Source organism: Neltuma alba, unplaced genomic scaffold (genome assembly GCF_004799145.2).
Source record: "Neltuma alba isolate B1F8T4 unplaced genomic scaffold, ASM479914v2 tig00013202_pilon, whole genome shotgun sequence".
Classification (NCBI taxonomy): Eukaryota; Viridiplantae; Streptophyta; class Magnoliopsida; order Fabales; family Fabaceae; genus Neltuma; species Neltuma alba.
This window is the reverse complement of record NW_021637507.1, coordinates 280,995-300,046: the sequence shown is the minus strand read 5'-3', so window position 1 is coordinate 300,046 and position 19,052 is coordinate 280,995. Positions and strand designations below refer to the sequence as shown.

Genomic DNA, 19,052 nt, shown 5'->3' with positions numbered 1-19,052 from the left:
TGTGGCATCTGCAATTTTTCTGCCTCCATAATTGTAGATTTTACTTTTATATTTTTTTAATATTTTTAGCATTAAACGCCAAAAACAAAATTGAATCATGTTTAATCATCATCGCCATGAAAAGAATCCTGCAGTGCACATGATCATTAATGTGCTCATTACGCTTCTAAACAAATTGATTTATCTTTAGTGGGCCCTCCCAAAATTGATCCAAAAACAAGAGTTATCCTCTATTTAAAAAAAAATAAAATCCAGAACGATCATTTTTCTTCATCATCTTCTTCCTTTATTTTTAAGAGACTGGTACCTCAAGGACCCATAATATATAAGACTGAGTCACAAACTTCGTACTGGGGAAAAAAAAAAAGTTTAATTAAGTGTTTAGTGTTAGAGTTAGAAATAATTAGTAATTAATGAGTATTATTAATATTAATATTAATTTTCAAATGAAATATTTATCCATTATCCAAAAATGATTGGAAAAAAAAAAAGGCCTGTTGATGACCTGTCACGAAAGAAAAGGACCGTATTTGCAACAGGTTTGTCTGGTTTTGTCTTCGCTCAGTTCTTGCTCTCAAGTTTATATATTGCTCTGTATCTTCCCGATAATGCAAGCAAGAAGAGTGGATTGAGAAGGTTTGGTGAATTTCATCCATGGCAAAGCTGAAACAGAGCAACTCTGCTTTGTGTGTGTCTGGTTATTATCTTCTTCCTCAGTGCTTCCTCTGTTTCAATTTGTGCGCGCGTGGCACCTCTCTTGCAGACCTACGAGAAATCGATCTTCACCTCAGACTTTCACTCCATTTACGACACTTCCAAGTATGGTATACTTCAGCTCAACAACGGTTTGGGTCGGACGCCTCAGATGGGGTTCGTTTCTCACTTTTTCCCTCCGTCTTCCCTGTGCTTTCTATTCTCAAGTTGAAGCCTTGAAGGTTTTCTCCGGGTCATGTCGATTGATTGGAATTATTGATTAGATTTTCTTTCCTTTTTTACATGTTTCTCCATTCTTTTTTTGTATTTTCATGGTTGTTACCTCTTATTTGCAAAGACCCGCATGCATAAATGCAGTCTATCGCTATTGATTGACTGCGAAATTTATTATTAGGCTGTGGCACTGATACATTGCTTGTGGCTGAAGTTTAATGTTTCTATATAATTTTTTGTTTTAGTTGCAGAAATGTTAATACGGGTCTGTTATGACGATGACTTATGTTACATGATTTGTTTTTGTTTTGCTTTTTGTAGGTGGAATAGCTGGAACTTCTTTGCCTGCAATATTAATGAAACAGTCATTAAGGAGACAGGTTCTTTTTTGGCCTCTGCACAACAGTTTATTTACGCATTCTTTCCATTTTCTTGATAAATTTCTATATACGTGACGGATTTTGGTGTCTCATAAGCAAGAGAAATCTTTTGAGCTGCTGATAAACTAAAGAAATAATGTGCGCGGGACGTAGAGTGTGTGTGTGTGTGTGTAAAGAAGCCTGCTAGTTGACTTATCCCAACCATATTGATTGTTTTCGTTGAAAGCCAATTACGAATCTACCCACCTAGTGGTTCCAACCAAGGAACGATGACAGATAGCGAAATATGTAACTGTATAAACAATGAATAAGTGCGCCCCACTTTGGGGGCTGTCAGGACTCTAAATTAAAAAAAATTGTTCAATATGGTGAAGAAGTCTCGTTATTTTTTCTCATAAAGTGACACAAAACGGTGATCACTCATCAAAGGACAGCAACTAAAGTGCATTTCATTCTGAAAATACTCTTTATAAGCATGCATGTGCTTATACGTAATTTCCAACCTGGACTTGTTAAACATAATATCCTTATCTCTTACTTTGTTAAAACAAAGTTTATCTAAGGCTTATTGAAATACAATTACTAGAAAATTGTGAAACTTAATTTTTAGTCTGCACATAGACATTAAAGGATAAGAAAGAGTTTTCTTTCTTGCGTTGGGATAGAATAAATTTATAAGAAAGGGAGAAATGACAAATTCTCTTGAAGCTAATGTATTCAGAAGCATTTCCTTTGGCTGGGGGTGGACCTGGCTCCCTTAGTCTACTGTTCTGCCTATGCTTCATATAACTCCTCATTCCTGGTATGACACATACTTACTTGAAAACAATAAATGAGTGAAGGACTTTGTGGATTTTTAATTAAGTTAGAGCTTAAGAGGCTTCAGAGATCACAGGCGCATATTTATCTCATTATGGTACTGTGTAAGATCTGATATTCATGAGTTTGTGTTGTTGGAAATTGTTGCTTTCTTCCTCTCTGTTTAGTTTTGCTATGTATGACTTGAACTTGAACATGTATTTAGTATGCTACCTGTTGCTAGTTTATTTAGAACATATATATATCATGGTTGTACTTGATATTTATATTTACAAATTATGCACACAAGCATTCGTGCCCTGCACTCAGTCGTAAATTTTGTACCAGACCTGAATAATTTCTTCCCTTTTACTTGCTACAGTCTTTGCTTGGACTGTTCAATTAAAGCATAAATCTAGTAATGCACATTTTTGTGAGAATGTTGCCAATGGCATTGCAGAGGAAGAGATGCTTATTTGTTTTTATTTATTTACGTTTTTGAAAATCAAGGAACACTGCACAAAGCCACAAATAAAGCACTTTTCAGCAAATGATATCCTTTTATTAAACAACTAAATGGTATTATTGATTAAGATGGTGTGTGATATTTTGTCTCACTGATGGAGTGATAATGATAGTTTTGCTTTTACCCTCACCGGTTTGTAACTAACTTTACTGATATGACTTTTGTTTATCCAGCTGATGCACTTGTATCAACGGGTTTGGCTGATTTAGGTTATGTGTACATCAACATAGGTATTATTCTAGCATCTTCTCAATGAAACATTATTTTCTAACTCTTGGACTCATTTTGATATTGTTTCCTGTAGATGATTGCTGGTCTTCTGCAGCAAGAAATTCAAAGGTAAGCTGAATCACGTTCCTTTCAAGCAAAATTAAATCAGCAGGAACAATCTTCTAGGCCATCATCCTTCTTTTTATCGTATGACATTGTTCTTTCACTTGGATGTTAAATAATTGTACCTATTAGCATTTAATGCATCTTGTTAATGTGGCAAACCTTAAAATTGATATAACTATTAAATTACCGTATAGTTAGTTATCTTTAATCCTGAAGTGATGCTTTCCTTAAAGCTCTCTTTCCCTCTCAATTACAAGAGTCACTAGGCCTTGAATGACGGGAGCAGGGAATAATTTCTTCACACTTTAATCGCTCATCTGTGCTCCGTAGTGGCAGATCCTGACGGTTAATGAAGTAGCAAAGCTTGTACACACTCTGTTCATCTTCCATGTGAATGAAAGATCTGATAGAACCTTCAAGCTCTCTGTCCCTCTCAATTACAAGAGTCACTAGGCCTTGAATGACGGGAGCAGGGAATAATTTCTTTATACTTTAATCGCTCATCTGTGCTCCGTAGTGGCAGATCCTGATGGTTAATAAAGTAGCAAAGCTTGTACACACTCTGTTCATCTTCCATGTGAATGAAAGATCTGATAGAACCTTTGGATAATTTTGATATTATTTAAGTAAGAAGACAGCAAAAATTCTCCACTGTTTCAGTGAAAAAGGCTGATCTATGAAACAACAGCAGAATGGACCATAAACATTACTGTTAATAGAGAAAATTACAAAAGAAACAGATGGAACAGTAGAGATGTGTTTTCCTAGCTCAAGAGGCTTGGGGATCTCCAAGCAAACCTTCCATGAATCTTCGTACTCTGCCTCCAGCCTTCCTTTTGGGGGGGGGGGGCGATATTATTCCTTCCAACAAACTCATACTCTCTCTTCCGCCTCACCAACCCTCAAACGGCTTGATGAGGTGAGTTAATGATATTCATGCCCTGATTTTCCCTTCCCACCACCTCATCCATTTTCCCCTTTAGGAATATTTCAGAATTTCAGAATACCATTAATGTTGGTGTTAGTTGGATTCCCAGCCTTGGGCCCATCTGATTCTTATGGCTTTACATAAATATTTGTTTACTTCTTACGTTGTTTGTTTGGTTCTGTAGGGTCAACTGGTCCCTGATCCTAAGACTTTTCCATCAGGAATCAAAGCTCTTGCAGATTATGTACACAAAAAGGGGCTTAAGCTTGGTATATATTCTGATGCAGGGTACGATGGATAATATAATGAAACCTAGCCAGATGTTTGAAAAATCCATTCCAGAATTAAACATGCTCATATTGAATGTGTCCAAGTGACTTTTAATTACCTGCTTAATATTCTTTTTCTTGGTATTAGGGTATTTACATGTCAAGTCCGACCAGGATCACTTTTCCATGAAGTTGATGATGCAGACACATTTGCCTCTTGGGTTAGTTACCATTATCTCATGTTATGATAGCAAACTAGAACTGATATAAATTAGTTTTGTATCATCACATAACTTTTAGGATTCATGTGCTGGTATGTGAGCACACTTGTGTGAAAGAAAAACAGTAGCTGAGAGTTGAATTGAAGTTCCCATTAGAACCATTGTGAAACCCAAATTTGGATCAGTTCAGGTTTGGTTGTCATGATGGCCTTTGGGTTAATGCAAAATCCAAAGGTTGGTTTTGTGTTGTTCTATGCATGTATTTATATTAAGTGGCACACAATCAGAGCCACAGCATTAATTCAGAATGTCATAAAGAAATAATCAAGTCATTCCTGAAATTTGTTGTCATCATTTGATGTTCCTAACTAGGACATGTGAACATTATTCCTTCAAAAATGTTGAAAGAGTAGTTTCATGCTCAAAGATAGACTGAGCTTGAACGCCTATCTTGAGGTGCTTCTGGAGTCATTCTTTTGTAGCTAGACATTTCATTTGCATTGGTGATGTTTTGAGTCAATAGATGTTATTTGGTCCCCAAAAAAAAAAAAAAATCAATAGATGTTATGTTTCCATCATTGCATCATTTTGGTTCACTTCTTTTACCAGGATATAGATTATTTGAAGTATGACAACTGCTACAATCTGGGCATCCCGCCAAAAAAAAGGTATCTGCAGTCTAAGGTAGTTGCTAACGAAGCAACGCTTAGCACGTGTGAATTGATAGTGTTTCCCTATGTTTCCAGATACCCACCAATGCGTGATGCCCTGAATGCATCTGGACGTGCAATTTTCTATTCACTATGTGAATGGTATTCAGCTGTCTGTTCTATCGTTTGATATTTGTTGGTTTTGACAATTGATTTTTCATGCATCTTTTTTCTTTTTGTTCTACAGGGGTGTCGATGACCCTGCTTTATGGGCAGGCAAGGTTGGAAACAGTTGGCGCACAACTGATGACATCAATGATTCATGGGTCAGGTGAAAACTCGGGACTTTGACTAATAGGTGGTGAAGAAATTTAGTTTGGTACAAAGGCACTTTAGATAATTGCGGCTAACTGGAAATAAAAATTATCTTGGACGTTAGCTTGATTCCCTTGATTGCTGCCTTTTTAAATTATATTGGGATTGTTTTCTATCAAATGCTGTTCCAGTAATATGCTGACAAAGTGCGTGTGGAAGATGTGATATCGGAATTACTGGGTAGTACATTGTAATCTAAAAAGAGTTCATTCAATCATCAGGCACCTATTATAATACTATATCTAAAAGGAGAGCCCTTTATATAGTAATAGGGCTGTAACACTGGGAATTTTAAATTATCGGGTGAATATGGTTAGTAATTTGAAATTTAGTGTTTTCTGAAATATGAATTTTACTTATTCCGAATAATCTTGTCATCTACGTTAAGGTTTGCTATTGTAGTCAACCTAAGACCGATCAGATCATCAGACTTTCCTTATTGAGTAGTGACACTGTAATAAGTTGGAGATAGAACAAGTTGATTAAGTGAATTTGTTAGTAGAGGGAATAAGGAGGTTGTTATATTCAGTTTTGTTAACTGATATACATATTAGTGGAAGTTAAATAAGCTTTTTAGTGAATCATTTCTTATGTAAGACTTTGACATGCCTCTTGGTACGAGAGCCAATTGATCTGAGAGGATTATGAAGGACACACGCAGTCAAGATTGTGTTGGAGAAATATAATAGGGGCTTGAGAAAACTAGAGAGAACATTCACCAGTTGCGAGGGCCTGTATTGGTTATGGCTGTGACTATTATGATTAAAGGATATACAGAATCACCGTGGTAGAAATGGCACTACCATAGAGTTGGCGTTGCATTTTTTTTCTAATTTCTGGAATATGGTATTTCAACGTCTATAACAAAATTCAGGATGACTAATATAAATACTTGATGCAATCCCACTGAAAGTATGTATTTATGTGATGAAAATTATTCTCGGATGAGAATAACAGCAAATCTTATCCTACTAAGTGGGCAATATACCATTCATTGAAAGATCTTGATTGATGACTTCGTTAAGTGTCTTGGTCCCGCTCTACATCTCTTTATAGGGCTAAAGACTATCTGCTCCCCTCTCTGGCATCTCCGTTGGCCTTCTTTGCACATAACAAACCATCTTAAATAACGCCTTCCTCCATTTCAACCTCCTAGTTTGTAGTATCGATCCCAAATGCTTTGCCCTTTGTGTTATGGACTTTGTGATAACGCTCATGATAATTTTATGTCTCATCCCATATCAATAACAAGCTTTGTCATTGGATTTAATATATAAATTGTTATTATTCATGTTACAACCATGGAAAACTATACATCAATAGCAACAATTTTCTGACAAGGTGGCTGTACACGGATAAAAAATGGTTTTCTTGTCCAGCATGACAACTATTGCTGATCTGAATGACAAGTGGGCAGCTTATGCTGGTCCTGGAGGATGGAATGGTAAAATTTATGTATTTTTCTAGTAATTTCTGTAAACCAGTTGATAACCATTCTTGTTTATTCTGCATGTTATCTCTCTTGGACAGACCCAGATATGCTGGAAGTTGGCAATGGTGGCATGACTTTCCCGGAATACCGTAGTCACTTTAGCATCTGGGCATTAATGAAGGTGTTGCTTTTAAGTTCTGTTGTTCTTTTTCCTTCCCCTTCTCTGTCACTTCAATTGCTTTGTTCATGGATTGTTGTATATGACCAAATGGTTTTAGTAATCACCTTCTTGTCATATAGTATTTTCCATTCCATTTGTTGCATGGGCAGGAAAGTTTACTGCTGGGTAACATTTTCTTTTACAATCTGATCAGTTTGAGATTGTTAACTAGTTTATCTATGACATGAAGGTAATCCTTTATGTTTACCTTTGTTATTTGTGGCCGTAATTTGTCGAAAGCCAACCATCGAGAAACTTGAAGTGGTCACAATAGATGACACAAACTATGGGCCATAGCCATGTCTTCTCAGTTGTCAAGATTGTGAACTTGTGAATGCAGGCTCCCTTGTTAATTGGATCTGATTTGAGAAGTATGAGTCAGGAAACATATTTGATTTTCAGCAATAGAGAAGTTATTGACTTAAACCAAGGTAGCAACAATCCTTCCCTTTTTCTGAGCCATCATACTATGTGTAATGCTTCTTAATCTTTTTTGGTGGTTATGTTGTATCTTTTTTTTTCCCCCTTTCCCAATCATTTATCTCATTCAGGAATTTGTGGTAGGTAATTGTATTATATTCCTATGCAGATTCACTTGGAGTTCAGGGGAGGAAGGTTCAAGTTTCTGGAAAAGATGGTTGCTGTCAGGTCATATCTTTTGCACTACCTCTTACTGCATTTGTGCAATGAAGCCCGGGTTATTTTATCCCTGTTTCTTCTGCTTCTTGTGATCATGATGATTAATTGTTCCAATGGTGTCTGTCCAAATCCAGGAGTTCACACGCTTGATGCCTCTTCATCTTGGAGGTTGATTAATATGGCTTTCATTTAACTGAAAAATAGAATACGAAGCTCCTAGTCTTAGATGCTCCCTTTAAAAGAATGGATTGAGAACTCCTAGATAATTGTGATGCACCAGTTTGATGTTTGATTTTTAGACCTAGAATATCTGTATTGTGCCAGCAAGACGAGTTATATGTGCCTATACAGTAGATAATGTAAAAAGTTCCATGACTGCTATGAGAAGGTTGGAGTTAAAAAAGCTGCTAGTATGTGGTATACTTGCTCTTTAACTAGACAGGTGCCATGCAGGTTTGGGCAGGCCCTTTATCTGGAAACCGATTAGTTGTTGCCCTCTGGAATAGGTGCTCAAAAGTTTCCACTATCACAGCCTCATGGAATGTACTTGGGCTTCAATCCGCAACTCGTGTTTCTATTAGAGATTTGTGGCAGGTGAGCAAGCCTAACTTCATACCAATGTCCGTAGATAGTCTTTCTATACCATGTTTTTAGGAGCTTCTATTTTTTCATGTTATAATGCTTCACCGTATATACTTGAAGAAACTAACCACTTTCTAATTGTTTTTATTATTGCCAATATACATGCATCCAATACTCTCAATTCTTGTTTTCCTATTGTCGTGGGATATCCGTGGCATTTTGATAAGCTTCCAAGCACTGTAGAACAACCACCCCCCCCGGGGGCGTAGAATCTGCAGAACTTTTCTAAAATGAAACAGATCAATCCAAATTCCAATGGTTGATAAATTGAGATTTCACTATTCATTGCAAACCCACCGTATGATTGAAGTTTCCGCGCAAGGACTCTCTAACTTTCATGGTTTTATTTTGCATCTCCACCATCTTGCAGCACAAGGTAGTAGCCGGGGACGCAGTATCATTGTTCAGTGCTCGTGTTGATGTTCATGATTGTAACTTGTACACTTTCACTCCGTTGACTGTATCTCACTCCGAAGAATAGCTCGTTCTTCAAGTAATTTCGTTGAAGGGGCCTGGCTGGTTTAGCTTCATGCTAGAAGTCAGATAATATCGAAGAAACCCATGTGTTACCCATTCAGGATTCTCTGCCTTTTTGAGTGTTTTATTACTCTTGGTTCTTGCCACTGGCTATTTGGTCATCCTTGTGTGATATGTTGGTCCGATGTACAGAAGTTAAAAGTGGATCGGTTGCCACTATATGCAAATGCTCGAATAAGGCAATGCTAAGATCTTAACGCTGAAAAAATATATCATTGTTTATCTGTTATTTCTGGGTTGCATGGTTCTTTAATTTCTTTCGGGTCCATGGTCTCGATGGTTTGGAATGTTCCAGCATATCATTTGACTTGGAACTTTTTTGGCCTTAGACTTGGAGATATTTTGATGAAAATCAAATCATGATTTTAAAAGTAATTTTATGATATACGAAATAAATATGCGACGGAATTTATTTTGATTTACGAAAAAATATTTTGTAAAAGCACTTTTTAAGTGTTGCAAACACCTTTTTGGTTGGATTTAAGCTATAGTATCATAGACAATTAAAAGACACAAATCAAGTTGACTTGATTATGCAACCAACCCTCACGAGAGTTTAGCATTTGATAGTCACTAGTTACAACGGGGTGTGCAAAATTAACTCGAACTGAATTTGGTTTACTAAGTTGGGTCGTTTTGAATTTCCAGTTTGGTTTGGGTTGTTTCGGTTTGATTCAGTTCAGTTACTTGTTTCCTGTGTTCAGTTGATTCATTTTTCAGCGTTCTCCAATTGAACTAATCCCTGCACACCCTGCAACCATATGGAATAAAAATTTAAAAAATATACGATTTTCACAATTAAGATGTCATTTCTTTCACATGTTAAAATATAATAAGAAATAAAACTTAAATTATAATTATAATGACAAAACGTAATGTAAAACGAAAGGAAGGAAAGTGAACACAGTTGTTTTGAAACCCATCTCTTCTGTTGGCTTGAGTAGAATCATAAGGTGGCAACATTTAAAACAGCAGAAAAGGAAACCAATGAGCCAGTGCTGATCTAATGGCCAATTAATTTCCCGCAGACTATTGATCTGAAAGTCAATTGCAAAGTAAATTTAAAAAAAAAAAAAAAAAAACTACTACCCACAATATAGGCTATTCATACAAGAATGAACCCCATATGCTCTAGGTGATTGACTATTATATATGTTAAGAGTCATGTACAAATTTCTTTCGACTCAAGAAAAGAAAATAAATGCAAAACAGTCCTAAGTGAAATAGCCAAGTCTTCTCCCACCGGAGAGGAGATGGGGCATATATTGGCTATCTAAATAATCCGAGCGGAAGAGGCAAGGGCCTCAAGTCAGGACAGTTCCTCAGCTGTTAAGTCTGTCACAACTATACCATTAGTATCTAACTCTGCATACACTAATAGTATCAAACACATTAGGACTTGCCATTGTTTGACATTATCCTAAAATCCTACAAAATGACTATTATTGCAGTTTAGAGATTGTCAATTCATCTCCTCAGCAATTTTCTCTTTCCTGTTCATGTCCATCTTTGGGACACCCAACAGAGATCCCAGAGTTGCCGAAACTGCAGGTTCTGGCTTATCATGTTTTCCAGGCAAAGGTGGTTTTATCAGTGGCTTGTCAGAACTGTATGTTCCAAAATCAATATTCAGTAAGGAAGAGGAACTTCTGGGTTGTTCGGATTCAGGGTTTAACTGAACAGAGCCTTGGGCTTCAGATGGGGAGCTGGTCATTTGAAAGTTTGAAAGAAGAGGGAATTCTTCAGTTGTGATTTTGAAGGGCCTTGAATCAAAATTCACGTCTGTCTCGGATTGAATCTGCAATAGTTCCTCCTTCTGGTGTGATTTTGGCAGTATATTAGCATCTGCAGAAGTAGATCCTCTCTGCCTGAATACTTTCGTATGCTTATCCTTGTAGTAGGAATTATATGTATGTAGCTATTGGAGAAAAAAGAAAAAAGTTTAAGTCTGCAAGATCCAACCCATTTTTTGATACCAAAGCCAGTTACCACAATATAAACAAAGCAAAGCAAAGAGAATAATACCAAAAAGGAAAAAAGGAAAAAAATACCGTGTCGGGTATGTATGTGCCTGTTCCTCGAGACTTCCCCTTCTCTTCAGCACTGAAAGTTGCTTCAAATTGCTGTGAAGCATTTGGATGGTAGAATGTCTGTATTGGTACGTATAAATCATTACCTAATTGGTAAACCATACCCCAAGTCTGTTGGCTTGACAGTGCATGGACATCCGCTTGAGCGGGCGATGATGGAAAAATTTGATGGGCAACATCAGCTTGAGAAGGTGATGATGGTAAAATTTGATGGGTGGCAAATGGAATGCTATAATTGTGATACAATTGACTATATTGTAGGCCACCATAATAACTGTTATAATCTCCACTGAGGACGGACACTTCGGATCTCCCAGTTCCAAATGCAGGAACAGGAACTGGAACATCTGGTCTTTGTCCTTTCCCATTTCTATCCAGAGTGTTCATGAAAAACTTCTCAAGAGCTGCACCCATGTTTTCCCCTGGAAGTGTAAGGATTTCCCTAAGCTTTCTAGCACCAAAGGAAAGTGCAAATCTTATTCGATGGAAATTTCCTGCCAGCAACAAGTTAATAGTAAGCAACGGAAGGAATTTTTATAGCCTCAACAGGTAAACTCAAAGGACTGGGAATAATTAGTCAGTCTCGGATAAGCAACCTCAATGTAATTTATGTAAATACGTCAATCCATATAAAACTAGTCATAATTAGATCATACATGATACATTAAATAAAAGGGGGGAACCGGTAATTTTGTAGTAATATGCTGCCGCAGTTTAAAAATTCAATATTGGAATGAACTTCCTGATACTTTCTAATATAGCCATATTTTCCAACTGAATCCATAACGGTCATTAACTTCTCCATTAGTTGGTAAGGTTACCTCTGCTGACGCTACGGCCCAGATTGTTGTTGCTTCTTAGAGGATCTAAAATGTTCAAATGCTTAATAGGAAATTCCTGAGCCGCAGTTTCACATACCCTCGCAGGAACAGAGAACATATCTCTGCAATTTTGCAGAAACTCCTTACTGAGCAGCAAGTCATCCCAACCACAGTCTGGCGTCTCTGCAGCAAGCAAAGGAGAAGGGCTTATCTCTACCAGGCACTGAATTGTACAAGTATTCCAATAAAATCATGCAATATCCAACTACATGCAATTGAAAACACTCACCAACAATTTCTGGAAGGGAAGATATGGCTACTGGGCCATTTATACTAAGACAATAGCTGTCCCAATCAAACGAGCTATAATAGTCCAAGAATTTATACAGCACCTGCTAGTAATAGCATTTTAGTGGTTTGTTTCCTCTTGTAGATCTAAACAACATGCAAACTTGGAAGCATATCAGAAAAGTGATGCTTAGAAAGTCCAGAGGAAGGCTCACCTCTAAAGGACCACGAACAGATGAATGAAAAAGATTCATAATATACAAGACTAATGTCTCGACAGCATATGTTGATATCAGGCCATGGTGTGCACCAAGAATTCGGCTCTCATAATAGCACCAGGCTTTGATCAAGATAACTCCACGTTTGAAAAGATGGTTTTTCCCAACAAGCTCATCAACCTGATTTTTTTTCAAAGGGCAGCATTAGATAACATTGATCAAATACGCTGCACAGAAAAAGAACTAAAAGCTTCACTCATTTATGAAGCAAAGGGATGGCGCAAACACAATATTGGGAAAAGAAAACAACCCAAGAAAATGAAAATAAAATAGGTTACTTTATGTAATTCTCCATAGGAGGCAACAAAGGCCCAAATAGCAATTTGAATTAATGTAGAATGGGAGGGGAAGCAACACAAATATAGCAAGAAAATTAGTCCCAAATGTCGCAAAGTGAAAGCTGAAAAGGAGAAGCATACAGAAGCTTGTGATAAGTCAAATTCTTACATGGCATCAAATTTCATATTTACTTCACAACTATGGAAAAGGTCCCTCGCATCTTCAAGTTCCAGCATTACATAGACGCTATAGGCTTGAAGCACCATTAAATGAATGAAATTCAAGCATACATATCCAAGCAGTCCGAGGAATTTATGAATACAACTAACAGAACAAGTATTGGATGTAAGAATTCACTACGATTAATGACATTATACCTTCTCCAGAAAACACAGGGTACTGAGTCCTGCAATCTGATTAAAAGAAATGTCAACGGCTATATTTTTCACAGTGCATTTCACGACTGGGACCTGGCATACATTACCCAAAAATCAATATGTGAAATGAGATAAAGTTGAGAGACAAAAATCAGAAATTCTTTCTCATGAAAAAAGAGAGAGAGAGAGGCACGCATTTTAGCTTAAAAAAAAGAAGCAATGATGGCAAGGGAGATGCTTATTTTCATGTAGGATGTAATATATAGAACAAATTTGAGAAAGAGGTGCATTAGCAAGGTATGCTCCGAAAAAAAAAAAAAAGGAAAAAAAAGAAAAAAAGCAAGGTATGCAAAGGCGATTGGATATCCAATGAGAAACTTTAGGGGATTTATACAACAGGCAAAAGTCCTTTGTTATTTCAACTTTTCTCTCGGAAGGGAAAATTACTACAGTTGAATTCCGCATCATTCAATACTCAATATGGTAGTAGCAACTTCAATCTTTAACTAGACTCCAATGACACCATAGTTAGAAAAGTGCCTCGGAAGAAATTCAAGTCTGAGACATCTTGTAAGGTCGAAGTCGCTTTCAGATACTTCTATGTGCTTTCATCATTTCTACAGGCTATCCATTAAAACTCAGCAACAGCATGGTGATACTTTATATTCAAAACTAACATAAGGATCCTCTCTAACTGATGTTCTACTGGAAAGGAGATAATATCCATTTGAGCCTCTTGGACATGATAAACCACACAAGCCAGGACAAAGCAATTCAAAAAAAAGCAAGACAAAAAAGGAAAGGTTAAGTCCTACAGAAAGTAATGAAATGATTTTGATATTTGGGATAGACAATTTGACTTTAGACCTGTGCACGTATATATTGTATGTCTTTTACTTGATATTCAGAGTCCTCTAAACTTTCAAGTATATTGCAAACAGCTTTAGCTAAATCTCCTCTTCATTCTCTTGACAGAGAGTAGTCAAGTCAATATCTCCATCAGGAAGATAGGTTTTTAGTGGGACTGAGCCAAATGGGAAGACCTGCATAACCATGATGAAATCATATCAGAATCTAACGGCACCAAAAAGGAAAGGAAGGTAGAATGAAACCAAAATGTCAAGAATTTCAATCACATTTGCAACTGAAAAACGAGGAACATTCATTACATAAGACAAAATGGATTTGGCACGTCTGAACCATTTAGAGCAGTGACCATTAGGAAAACAATTTATGAGCACAAGACAAAAATGTCATGCATCCAAATCATTTAGAGCAACAACCACAGGAAAAACACCCAATAAATTATGAGGTCAAGACACTCATCAAAAGAAAGAATAGAAAGATAACAAAATCAAGAAAACATACTCAAAAATATATTGACAAATTGCGGAATATTTGGAAATTTTGCATTTCTCATTGAAAAAGAAAAGTAAGATACATCCAAATATATACGCCAAGGGCAAAAGACAAGAGAATAAAGGCTAATAAAAGCCACACGATCAGAAAAAATATTTAAAATTAAAAAAAAATATTCCCACACAAATATAACTAAAGGAAAAAATTCAAACCTCTGCCCCATAGCAGCCTCTAATCAGACTCTGAACATACTCAGCAACTTCCTTTCGCCGCATCTCAGAAACGACATTTGGCTGAATGATGTATAGTATCTCCTGGGCCCTTTCTTCACCTATCTGCCAAAGTTCCTCATCAATTGACAAGGGCTGTTGGTTGGGTGAGGAGGAAGAGGATGAAGAAGATGAGGAAGATGACGAAGGTGACAAATTTCCTTGATGATCTTCCATTGTCACAGACACTGGAACTTATATCTCCTGCCAAAAAAAGCCTAGAACCACAAACAAGACGTCCCAATAAGGATCCATCCATTGAATGCTAAACAGCACAACAGATTTAATTGAGATCTTTTACAGATAAAACAGAATATGGGTAAGAAGAAATTGATAAAGCCAAAATTACAATTGGGATAGCCTAGGATAGAAGTTAGATGTAAGAAGACACGCTGGTACATAGTAAAATTCATTTTCATAACAAATAGTTGACATAGAAAGGTTCCAGATGGAACCCAAGAAACCAAATATGAAATTGACAGCAAATAAATCTAAGGATTAATATATGAAAATATTGGTACTATATTAATATTAGCAATATACTCTTCTCTTTAGTGTGAAGAATGAGAAATTAGGGCAGAAATTTCTCACACACAATGGAAATAAGCTACAGGAAATAAAAGGAAAATATACTCAACACACTCAAACTCAGTAACAACTGAACACACTGAAAATTGAAAAGATAATGAAGAAGAAAGAAGCCTTCCTCCACCCAACCTGGTACTCAATAGACCACACACCCTCTCCTACAAAATCACTATCTTCCTCGCCTTCCTCCATCACACAACCCTAACAAACTGTCATAGGACCCACATGCTCTCCAATCACTTAGACCTGGGCCCTTGGATATGGGGCAAGTTTTAGTCCCGCTACTCTTATCGAGATTCAAAGTTATTCACTTCATGAACTTGATATCTGATTTACTAAGAGGGAGATGAAACAGAGGGGGTTCAAAAATGAAAATTATTACCCAGGGATATGACAATTATACATGGAAAGGGCTCATTCATATACAGACAATTATCCATGAAAAAGAGCGACAGGAAACGACAAATAAGACATAACTTACATGAAATATAATAATACAGAGAACAGGGGAAAAGGTGTCAATCAAAACTTAACTATCTTACTTAAAAGTTCCTTTTATCTCATGTTACTTCTCCCCTGTGAGACAACAAAGAACGGAACAAGGACCATTTGTATTTTGTATGTCTGATACAAGGAGACTACAAGCACCAGATTCAATCGTTTAGTATAACCACGAGTGATTAGGAATGGACATGTCTTGGCTTATTCAAAGCAAAGAGAATTATAGAAGCAAAAGAGCACCGGAATACAACAAAGACGGCATAAAAAGATGGAAAAGAGCGACAGAATACAACAAAGAAGGCATGAATAACGAAAAAAGTTCAATAAGACAGAGCAAGGGAACAAAGATGTTAATTATGAAGTACTACGTTATTGAAAAGTTCCATTTTGTTTTACGTTATTACAAAGTGAATTCTTCTTCTATAGCAAGACAATGCAGAATTGAGCAAGGGCTATTTGTCTATACAATATAAGGGGACTAAAGGTGGCAGTCTCCATGGTGAAGTTATATATCTTAATGTTTCCCTCTGCCATACATGCAGTACCCTAAAGTAGAATTGATAACTATTAGTAATGCAAATTCACAAGTCATTAATCTTTCAGCATAAATATCTGTTTTATATTATAGTAGTGCTTATGAAATTCTATGGTCAATGTTTTAGACCCACAGATTTCAACAGCTCCACAACCCATGAAAATTTAGCAAGCCTGGTAGCTCATTAGCACTAGACGTTTCAGTACCCAAAAGTCAAAAGAATTTTGCATGTTGCGGCTTTATATCCTCTACAGTATGTAAAGAAAATAAGCAACGCGTAACCCTTAGGATAAATCAAGAATAGATGCGAAGAGTTCCTAGTTAAGGCTTCAGACGCTGCAGCAGATCACTAAGATGAATGATCTTTATAATTATCTAGATATTTGGTTTTGTGTGAATTTAAATTCAGCTCTTCAACTTGTCAAGGAGGGCTAAATGTCAGTCGGCCGAGTCACAAAATGGTTCGTAATTGGGTGAAGCCACAAATCCAATCCACACTCAACCCCAAGACTAAGGAAGTGAATGTCAACGCATAATTTGAAGGGCAATGTCTATGAAATTGAATAGCATGTACATTTGCAAACGAAGATAGTTGTCCTCCTCTTGAATTAGGAATAGGAGTACAAAATGGGAGAATGAACGCCGGGACAAAATCAATAGAGGGAAAAATGTTTTTTGCTCGCTGTGGCTTCGAAAGCTCCAGCAGATCACTAGCACGACTGACACTAACACAAAAAAGATATCAGGATTCACGTGATTTAAATTCAGCACTTAAGCTTATCGAGGAATGTCTGATAATGGCGCCGCTTACCGAATTCCACAGAATCAATATCCAAAACTCAAGATTAGTTCTGCGGCCAGCAATGCCTGAACACCCACCCCAGCTCAACCCTAGGGTTCATGAGGAGAATCAAAATACATTGATTGAATATTAATCACAATGAACATGAAATAAAAAAGACTTGGGGATAACTGCCAAGCGGAAAGTCGGAGGCTATTAATTTTTCTTACGTGAAGCACCATTAAGTTCCTTGTCTCGACTCACTTAGATTAATGGAGGTCAGGCCAGAGAAGTTAGTGGGGGGGTTATACCTTCAATAAACAGGACAATTTGCCGGCCTTTTCCTTCTGCTTGTCCCACCTGGCTGCGTCTCTGAAGCAAATTCCGTTGAGAGTTCTGCGCATCTGCGCTCAGAAAAACAGCGATAGAAGAACATCCTCGTCAATGGCGAAGCAGAAAACTTTGTCAAAACTTAAAACCCTAGTCCTCAATCCCCGACAATGGAGAAATTTCTTCAACACCATTGATGCAGCCGTGGGCGTGGTGGCCCCCACAATCCGCAAGTTTGGACCTTGGGAGCTCGGATTCTGTTGTGTGATGTCAAGTCCTGATCCTCTACTAACGGCTAATATAACAGCACCAATAGCTAATGACAAAAACGAGCTCGTTTAACGAGCCTCATGAGTTACGATCACCAGCATTCAGTCTGGAAGCCCAAACAGGGGAGGGTTGAGTCGCTGCAGATTGAGCTCTCCAATTTGTAGGCAATGGTGGTCCTCGGCCGTGGTTCCCTCTGCTTTTCAAAGCCGCTGGTTACATTGCCGCCAGTGTCTCGGCGCTTCTACCTCTCTCTATCTATTCTCGCAGCATTTTAGCGCGTGCGTAATAATAATTAATAAATAATAATTTTTTTTTTTTGTTTTTAAGAGAAAAATCAGTAAAAAGGCTATGAAATCCATAAATTTTTTTTTCCTGTGAGAGGTAGGATTGTTAATGAGAGTTATATCCTTCCCATTTTAGTTCTAACCTTTTTAAAAAAATTTCCAAATCAATTTTAGGAAAAAAAAAAGATTTACAAACAGGAATCGTTATCAACTAAACTCATTTTAATTAATATAATATCAATTCTAAGAATCTTGGTTATTCAAGATCACATCTGTAAGCACAAATTTCTGGAAATGTTCAATGAACGCAAAGATGTAAAGAAAAATATCTCACACTGTCAAATACTGCAAATGAGTTAAATTTGCTTACACCCCCTCTCAACCAAACTAGAGAAGCAAAATGGCGGAATCCCTGTCAGATGAGGCGCTAAAATTATAACCACGACGATGGATAATGATTGTGAAGAAGCAGCCTTGCCTGGACTGGACCCCCAGTGATCATAAAAGTTGACTGGACCATCCAACTGGTTGGACTATCTTAAAAGATGACATGATGCTTTGACTGTAAGTTATTTAATTAGATAAACACTAAATTATAATTTTAAAAATCATTTTATGATATATTAAATAAACATGTGAAAAAAATTTTATTTCGATTTACATCAAATAATTTTTAAAAGTTTTTTGGGTTAAAGTATAAAAAAAACTTTAAAAAAATGAACTCTAAAAAAAATATACTTTCAACCCATTTGTATTTTGTAACCATATTGTGGCCATTCAAAACTTCATATGTTGGGCTGTTATTTCTTTGTCCATTAGATTTATCATTTGATTTATGTATATGCATATAATTATTTTCATTAAATTTTTATGTTTTCCGTTTAACCCGTTGGACTATGAGATTGAGAACCATGAACTGGCGTTACTGGTTTTAAAAAACATTGCTGGACGCCATGGGAGAGCTTGAGGACGCCGCTGGAGAATTCAGACGCCGTCGCTGGGAGGAATCAGGAATGAGATTTGGGGTGGAGCTTGACCGGGATGAATCAAGTCAGAACGACGTCGTTGCAATATTTGTTGCTCCCGACGCAGAGGATCTGAAGGCCCCTTGATTTCGATCAT

At 37.0% G+C, this 19,052-nt stretch overlaps 2 protein-coding genes across 2 annotated transcripts; one reads left to right on the top strand and one right to left on the bottom strand.

Annotated features, from left to right (window-relative positions):
• The first annotated feature begins 472 nt into the window (after positions 1 to 472).
• LOC114735333 (alpha-galactosidase 3) lies at positions 473 to 9,109 on the top strand. Its single transcript, XM_028923020.1, has 16 exons — positions 473 to 594; positions 673 to 870; positions 1,249 to 1,307; positions 2,805 to 2,861; positions 2,936 to 2,970; positions 4,080 to 4,183; positions 4,313 to 4,385; positions 4,995 to 5,053; positions 5,132 to 5,197; positions 5,283 to 5,366; positions 6,790 to 6,854; positions 6,941 to 7,023; positions 7,403 to 7,493; positions 7,652 to 7,710; positions 8,155 to 8,295; positions 8,714 to 9,109. The coding sequence occupies exons 1-16, from the start codon at positions 473 to 475 to the stop codon at positions 8,822 to 8,824; spliced, it is 1,407 nt and encodes a 468-aa protein (XP_028778853.1). The 3' UTR covers positions 8,825 to 9,109.
• Positions 9,110 to 9,977: 868 nt separating this feature from the next.
• Positions 9,978 to 17,861, bottom strand: LOC114735294 (uncharacterized). Its single transcript, XM_028922980.1, is given in 10 exon segments — positions 9,978 to 10,798; positions 10,932 to 11,464; positions 11,792 to 11,974; positions 12,081 to 12,183; positions 12,295 to 12,477; positions 13,014 to 13,106; positions 13,881 to 13,969; positions 13,972 to 14,056; positions 14,585 to 14,859; positions 17,358 to 17,861. Coding segments are annotated over 9 exon segments (1,959 nt in total). The 5' UTR covers positions 14,819 to 14,859; positions 17,358 to 17,861; the 3' UTR covers positions 9,978 to 10,342.
• Positions 17,862 to 19,052: the final 1,191 nt, after the last annotated feature.